Source organism: Myotis davidii, unplaced genomic scaffold (genome assembly GCF_000327345.1).
Source record: "Myotis davidii unplaced genomic scaffold, ASM32734v1 scaffold43, whole genome shotgun sequence".
Classification (NCBI taxonomy): Eukaryota; Metazoa; Chordata; class Mammalia; order Chiroptera; family Vespertilionidae; genus Myotis; species Myotis davidii.
In genome coordinates this window covers 227151-235554 of record NW_006294590.1, presented here as the reverse complement: position 1 = coordinate 235554, position 8404 = coordinate 227151, and the positions used below count along the sequence as shown (strand labels likewise).

The following is an 8404-nucleotide window of genomic DNA, read 5'->3' as shown; positions in this document are numbered from 1 at the left end:
CTGGCTCCTTTCCAAAGCACAGAGCGTGCTAAGCAGAGCGGAAGCAGCCAGAAGAATAACACGGCGACGAGGAGGCTGAGCGTCGCCCCGCGGCCCCAAACAACAGTCCAGGGTGGCAAGCTCTGTCGGTGACTGTGAAAGCCCCAGCGAAGTAAACAAGTGGGGGGGTTTGGGAAAACAGACGGCCAGCAGCCAGCACCAGGAAGGGGACATCTCGGGGAAAATGTGAGGGTGCTGCCGACGCCACCTGGGGGTCTCCGGTCGCAGTGCCGCTCGGGGGATGGGGCCTGGGCGGCGGGTGATGTCTGCTCACACCCAGTGTTCTCAGGAGAATGGTCTGGATCCTGCTCGTCTCCCCAGGGCTGTGGGCCTGGTGGCCGGTTGCCCTGAAGTCTGCCTAGGCAACTACCCTTTGGGGCTCCATGGTTGAGCTTCGACCTATGAACCTGGAGATCACGGTTCGATTCCTGGTCAGGGCACAGGCCCGGGTTGTGGGCTCGGTCCCCAGGGTGGGGCGTGCAGGAGGCAGCTGATCCATGATTCTCTCTCATCATGGATATTTCTCTCTTTCTCCCTCTCCCTTCCTCTCTAAAATCAATAAACATATATTAACAAAAAACAAAACAAAAAACTACCCTTTGCACCCATTCCAGGAGGCGGGGAGTGGGCGGGGGGAGGGCAGAAGGGCCCGTCCAGGCAGGGCAGGCACTGATACGCTCGGAGCGGCCTGGCCAAGGACCAGAACTGCCCTGCTTGCTTGGTGGTTGGCAAGGCCAGCTGGGGCACCCGTGGACTGGCACGGGGTACCCACTCCCCCGCCCTCCGCCGAGGGGGGGCAGCACGGAGCTGTGTTCAGGAGGAAATGCCATTCCCTCCTCACCCGCCTCCTTGGAGACGGCAGTCTCCTCTGTGCTGTCACCGCCCAGAATGGACTGAGTGCTTCCCTGGCTCCTGACTGAGCCCCAAATGTTTGTACATCACCCACTCCCTGGGGCGGTTTTCTTTCTTTTTAAAAAACAAACATATATTTTAAAATTTATTTCCGAGAGGAAAGGAAAGGGAGAGGGAGAGACAGAAACATCAATGACGAGAGAGAATCATGGAGCGGCTGCCTCCTGCACGCCCCACACTGGGGATGGAGCCCACAACCCGGGCAGGTACCCTGACCGGGAGGGAACTGAACCATGACCTCCTGGTTCACTGTCGATGCTCAGCCACGGAGCCCCGGCGTCTGGACCTACTCTTGCACCCGTCAGACACCCATGGGTGCTGCGCCTTCCCCTCCTCACAGGAAGTGCTCTCCACTCAGCTTATGAGTCAAAGTGCGTGTGGGGGGCAGGGAGCACCTTGCGGGGGGACAGGCCATGCACTCCCCACCCACCCACCACGAGCAGCAGGACTGCCCGCCCGCCTGCCCGCGTGGCACTAGGGAGGCGCCGGCAGTGGCTGTTAAAAGCCTGGTCTCAGGGGGCTGGGTCCCGGGCATGGAGGTGCTCCCCCAGGCGCCCCACACAGCAGCACCCACAGGGTCAGGGCGCAGGAGGCCTGGCTAGGGTGGCGGGGCCTCACCACCTCTCCTCCTCCTCCTCCTTCCTTCCTTCTTCCTCCTGGGGATCCCGGTGCATTAACAAGCCGCCGGGAGCCCAGCCAGCCCACTCGGGCCTGAGTCACAAACATCCTCTCCCCGCGCCCTGCGGGATTCCTTCCTGGCTGACGATGCTCACGGACAGACTTCCCATCAGCCCTCCCTCCGGGGCAGGGGCCAGGGGCGGGGCCCAGCCTCCTTCTCCACCACCAATGACCACAGATCAGACACCGACCAGCCCAGTGATAAGACAGAAGAATCCTGCTACGACCAGCCCAGTGATAAGACAGAAGAATCCTGCTAAGTCAGTTCGGCCAGAGGCCATCCCTGCTATCTGATGGCCCTTAACAACTGACCCAATTTCTTATTCTCCTCTGGCCCCCGGGTGATGTCTGACCCCAGGCCCCGCCCCCAGGTGATGTCTGACCCCCTGACTCCGGCCTGGCCTGCCTCTGACAGGAGCCCCATTAGGTCCGGTCAGCCAGAACCCTCCCCCCCTGATGTTTTCTCTGATTCCGTCCACTGACACCCCGTCACCCTACTCCTGGGCTAGAAATCCCCTGTTCCTTGTCGGGGGTCAGAGTTGAGCCGCACCCCCCTCCCCTGTGGCAAAGCCCCAGGACAGGGCTCCCTACACTCCTCTCGGAGCCCCTGGGTCGGGGGGACAGGAAGTGACTGCCGTGGGAACAAGGACATGGCTTTGGGGTGATGGGAATGTTCTACAACTGCGCTACTGGTGATAAATGAAGTCTATTTTTATTATTGTTATTTTTAAGTCCTCTCCCAAGGATATTTTTCCATTGATTTTTAGAGAGAGTGAAAGGAAGGGAGAGGACAGAGAGAGGGGAACACCAAGGTGGGTGAGACACGCTGATTGGTTGCCTCCTGCGTGCATCCCAACCAGGGCCAGGGATCGGATCGAACCTGAAGCCCAGGTGCGCGCCCTTGACCAGGAATTGAACCTGAAACCCTTCGGTGCCCAGGCCGACGCTCTCACCACTGGGCCATACCAGCCAGGGCAAGGTCGTTACGCTCCTCCCAGAAGCGCCGGCCTCAAAACCGTTTGCCTCGAGGAACCAAAGCCCAGCTGGATAAACAAGTGGAACTGGACTTCCTTTGGGGACACACTGGGGCCTAACGGACACTCACACAGACAGACAGACAGACAGACAGACGGGCGGAGGTGGCGCAGCCTCACCTGGACCTGGCCCTTCCCCATGATCCTGTCGGTGCTCTCGCCGTCCTCCTTCGCGATCTTCGTTTTGTTGTAACACTTCTCGTAGCACAGGATCCTCAAGGTCTGGGAGCCCTCCAGCTCGATCTCAAACTCCTGCAGCGCCGGGAAAGGACAGCCCCACGTTAACAGCCGGGTCCGGGGGCGGCGGTCCCTGCCGCGGCCGCAGGGGCCCTCCGCGGGGCGGCGTCTCACAAACCGCTCCTTCGCTGCCCCCGGAGGACCGGGCCTGGAGGCCGCCCCCACTGCAGCCCAGGGATGCAGACCCCAGACGCTGCGGCCTGAGAGCATCACACCGCGACCCTGTCTGGATGCTTCTGGAAGCTCCGAATGACTCATGTCGTTGTTGTTAATCCTCACCTGAGGACATTTTCCCACTGATTTTTAGGGAGAGTGGAAGAGAGAGGGAGAGACAGAGAGAAACACCGATGTGAGAGAAACACACTGATGGGTTGCCTCCTGCACGAGCCCCGACCAGGGCCCGGGCGGGGGAGGAGCCGGCAACCACTGATCCAAGCGGCAAGCGCCAAATGACTCTCAAACCCAATCCCAGCCCCCGAAGCCAGCATCTCACGGGGCGGCGGGTCCCCACACGGCTGCACCAGCTCCGGGGAGGGGCTCCAGAGGCAGACATCGGATGTACGGCCTTTGGGAGGCGATGATGTATCCGCGTAGGTTTGCTGACTCTAGCACATGTCCCACCCAGGGGCTGTGCATGTGTGTGTGCAGGTGTATATGTGCGTGCAGGTGTTGTGTGCGTGTGTGTGTGTGTGCGTGCAGGTATGTGTGTGTGTGTGGGGGGGGAGAGGGTATAATGGGAAACCGCAGTCCTTTCTGTTCCACTTTGTTGTGGACCTGACGCTGCTCTTTCTATATCTGAAAGGGAAAAAGCCACGGACACAGGAGGTGATCGGGAGAGAGGGGGACTTCAGAGGAAAGACCTGCCCCAAAGGCTTTCGGGTGTCTGCTGGGAAGTGTGTCACCTTTCTCCTCCGTCACCCACAGACCTTCAGGTCATGCTGCACCTCACACCAATGCTTCTGTGGGCCTGGGTGTTTTTTAGGCATATATATACTAGAGGCCCGGGGGTCCCTTGGCCTGGCCTGTGGGGATCGGGCCGAAACTGGCTCTCCGACATCCCCCAAGGGGTCCCCGATTGCAAGAGGGCGCCGGCCAGGCCGAGAGACCCCACCAGTTCATGATCGGGCTGGGGAGGGGCCGTGGGCGGGCTCCAGGGCGTGTCTGGCCAGTCTTGCCCAGTCCCCATCAGCCGGATCCCAGCAGCAAGCTAACCTACCGGTCGGAGCGTCTGCCCCCTGGTGGTCAGTGTGTGTCATAGCGACTGGTCGAATGGTAGGACACTTAGCATATTAGGCTTTTATTATATAGGATTTTTTTTACTGATTTCAGAGAGGAAGGGAGAAGGAGAGAGATAGAAACATCAACGATGAGAGAAAGTCATGGATCAGCTGCCTCCTGCATGCCCCCCGACTGGGGAAGGAGCCTGTAACCCAGGCATGTGCTCTCGACCAGGAATCAAACCTGGGACCCTTCAGTCAGCAGGCCAAAACTCTATTCACTGAGCTAAAGCAGTGAGGGTTGGGCATGGGTTCTTAGTGGGATATGGAGCAGAGTGGGGGGCGGAGGGCGGGGGAGAAAGCAGGTATTTCTGAGCCGGAATGGGGTTGGGGCGGGGCTGTGTGTGCCAGGAACAGGTAAGACCCCTAGAGACGCTGAAGGTACTGCCTGGGCAGTTGCTGGGTGACCCACTGCTGTGGCACTCCTGTGCCGGGGTCCCACACACCCCTCTGCCCCCACTCCAGCTCGCACCTGAGCTCGCTGCATGTCTGGAACCCTCCTCCTCCCTGCCCGTTGGGTCACGACCTTCTTGCTCTCTGCAAAGCTTTCTGTGACGGATGCTCCCGGCTCTGACCCGTCCCTCACGCAGCCCTTCCTGCAGGGACGCCCGGGGCTCCCGCGACCAGGCAATGCCCTCAGCTTCTCAGGCCCCAACCCCAAGGAGGCAGCAAGTCTAATGGCCTGAGCAGTGGATGCTGGGAACTGACACCTGGTTTTCTGGCCCCACCACCCCACCAGTCGCAGGGCCCATCAGGGACCAGGCAGCCTGGTGGGTCTTAGCTTCCCCCTCTGCAGGGAAGGGGAGGGGCGGTGGGCGTGGTGGTGGCAGCTCTGGGCAGCCTGGCGGCCTCCACCCACCCTCAAGCAGGAGGCCTGAGGGCCAACGGCTGCTCCAGGGGCCTGGAAATGGCGCCTCTCAAAGATCTGGGGGCTTCATCGAGACTGGCCACGCTGCCCTCAACGGCTCCAGGCAGGCCCGCTGGGCAAGTGGGTCACCCAACCGCTCTCAAAGCTAAAAATAAAGTGGGTCACAGAAGGCTCGTTCCAACTTCGCGGGAAAAATGCCATGGAAACTTACCAAGTAAACACTCAGCAATAACAAAGGCAGCACAAAAGGCCCTTTTAAGTTCTTTTTCCAAACACTCCTCCAGCAAAATCGGTCATTTCTTTGTCATGGGGGAGGGAGGGCAAAGTTCTCGGGAAGATGCAGATAACATCTCCCGGGCAAGCCACCCCTCCCCCAGGAGATTCCCGGAATGCGCGGCCTTCGGGGGAAGCCTTGGGGAGCCTCTGGGGGTTCGGGCTCCTTCCAGGACAAGGGCAGCAGCCAAGAACGCTGGGAAGGGGCGCCTCACCTCGTTCCAGTTGGGCTCGGCCGTGTCCCTGTAGACCCGCGTCTTGGCTTTGTTCACAAAATACCCAAAGGAGTCCACCTCCAGGGTGCAGTACAGATCTGCGGGGGCGACACAGAGGGTGACCACACGGTGACCACACGGCCCACACTTTAAAAAATGTACTTTTTAATTGGTTTCAGAGAGGAAGGGGAAGGGAGAGAGAGAGAGAAACATCAATCAATGATGAGAGACAATCACTGATGGGCTGCCTCCTGCACGCCCCCTAGTGGGGATCGAGCCCAGAGCCCGGGCATGTGCCCTGAGCGGGGTGGGGGTGTGTGTGTGGGGGGATGTGTGGTATTGAACTGTGACCTCCTGGTTCATAGGTCGACGCTCAACCACTGAGCCACATTGCCCGGGCAACTCACATTCAAAAGAGCAGGCATTATGTTTGAAATCAGAAAAAATGATCTTGATTTTTTCTTTCTTTCTTTGGTTAATCCTCACCCGAAGCTATTTTTTTCCACTGATTTTTAGAGAGAGTGGAAGATGAGAGAAACATCAATGTGAGAGAGACACATGGATCAGTTGCCTCCTACACGCACCCTGACCAGGGCCGGGGAACCTGCAACCAAGGTACGTGCCCTCGACCAGATTCAAACCCGAGACCCTTCCCTCTGCGGCCCGACGCTCTATCCACTGAGCCACACCAGCTATGGCTCCACTGGGTTGTGGATGGGAGGGCCCCTGGGACTAGGAGGAAGGGAGTCTGTGCACCGAGGGAGGCAGGACGGGTGCCCCCTGGACACACCAGCGTTTAGGTGGGGGACAGCCCGAGAGGCGCCCGGAACAGCTGTGCATGCTGCAGCCTTGCAGGGGTGTCACCTGCACACCGAGCAATCCGTCCATCGCAAGGGTATGGCCTGAGGGTCTTCAGTAAATTTAAACACGTGTGCCCACTGCAGGTGGGTGTGTGCGCACCGGGAGGGACAGGTGACCGGCTCTCACTGCTCTGCCTACTCCAGTAGCTGGGAGAGGCCCCCGAGAGGGACTCCTCAGAGCAGCCAAAGCGACTCTGCCCATCAGGACCCACGTGCTCCTGACCGCCGCCCTCCCCGCCTGGGGCCTCGCTCACTAGTCGGTCTGTCCGTAGCCAACTCCAGCCCCTGCAGTGACAAGTCCCACCAGCAGGGGTCAGCGCGCCTGCTCGCAGGACCGGAGACGGGCCTGGGAAAGGGCAAAGTCCGCCCCAGGAAAACAGCTCCACACCCGGCCGCACCTCCAGGGCTCAGGGCTCACAGCCGCCTGATGGCCATGGAGTCATCTCCCAGGTCCCACACCCTCTGGCTCCCCGCCCGCCCGGCCGCCTTCCTTCCCAGACCGGCCACTTACTTGAGCTCTGCTTGAAGCCGGCGGCCGAGTGGACGATGACGTTCAGGAAGCCGTAGAGGCCGGGAGACTCATCGTCTGTGCGAGAGACAGAGAGGTGAGCGTCTGTCCGTCCTGCAGGAGGGCGGCCGGGGACAGGCTCGGCTCCCCCATCAGCCCTCGGGGGCACCCTGTGGTCGCCATGTGCCCAGCAGGGGGGGCAAGGCGACGCCACAGACCGGAAACATCCACGTGGCCTGTCTTGGGGACCTTAGGATCTAGCATTTTTTGCACCCTGTGGTCGCCATGTGCCCAGCAGGGGGGCAAGGCGACGCCACAGACCAGAAACATCCACGTGGGCTGTCTTGGGGACCTTAGGATCTAGTGTTTTTGCGGGTTTTTTTTTTGTTTGTTTTAAATATATATTTATTGACTTCAGAGAGGAAGGGAGAGGGAGAGATCGAAATATCGATGATGAGAGAGAATCACTGATTGGCTGCTCCCTGCACACCCCCTACTGGGGATCGAGCCCACAAGGTGGGCATGTGCCCTGACCAGGACGGAACTGAACCGTGACCTCCTGGTTCCTGGATCGATGCCTTAACCCCTGAGTCTCCTTAATCACCAGCCGTGGGGCCAGACAGCTCTGGCCCTGCCCCGCCCACTCCTGGGAGAGGCCCGTGGGGACGGAAGGCCACAGTCCCCAGGACAGACGGGGACAGGGGAGGGGGCCAGCCCTGGTGCACGAGGAGTCTGAGCAGTGTCTGGGGTGGGGGCGGGGCAATGGGTCTCCTCAATCACCAGCCTTGGGGCCAGACAGCTCCGCCCCTGCCCTGTCCACTCCTGGGAGAGGCCCATGGGGACGGAAGGCCACGGTCCCAGGACAGACGGACAGCAGAAAGGGATGCGCGGAGGGGGGTGTCCCACCTTCTTTGTTGATGGTCAGGGGGATGCAGTGGACCGTCTGGAGTTTGACGCACGAGTTGGTCAGCATCTGCAGCTCCACGGATGTCAGGGAGAAGCTTTTGAAACCTGGGGGGGCGGGGGAGGGGGTGTCGGCACAGGCGCTCGACCTTTCTGGGGGACGCTTTCTGATGCCGCCCCCAACTGCACCCTCGGCACACCCTGGTGAGAGGGCATGACAGGCGGGCGTGACCTGCTCCCAGCGAAGGAACTGGTGCGAGACAGAGTGAGCCATGGCCCGGAGGCCCCGGAGGCGCAGAGCAGGAGAAATCCCAGCGTAACCCTGACAGACGGGGGTCAGCCACTCCCCGGCACGGCCACGGGAGTTCTTCCTTCTCTCTCTCTCTTTTTTAAAAAATTATACTTTGTTGCTTTCCGAGAGGAAGGGAGAGGGAGAGAGAGATAGAAGCATCCATGATGAGAGAGTCACGGACCGGCTGCCTCCTGCACGCCCCCCACTGGGGATGGAGACCGCAACCCGGGCCTGTGCCCTGACTGGGAATTGAACCGTGACCTCCTGGCTCATAGGTTGATGCTCAACCACCTAGCCACGCTGGCCAG

The 8404-nt window shown here is 60.4% G+C and overlaps 1 protein-coding gene across 1 annotated transcript in view; it reads right to left on the bottom strand.

Moving 5' to 3' along the window:
• BCR (breakpoint cluster region) overlaps positions 1 to 8404 on the bottom strand; it is an 84644-nt gene that overhangs the window by 12056 nt on the left and 64184 nt on the right. The window contains 4 exon segments of the mRNA XM_015567213.1: positions 2784 to 2915; positions 5534 to 5631; positions 6905 to 6979; positions 7808 to 7912. Coding sequence (XP_015422699.1) covers positions 2784 to 2915; positions 5534 to 5631; positions 6905 to 6979; positions 7808 to 7912 — 410 coding nt within the window.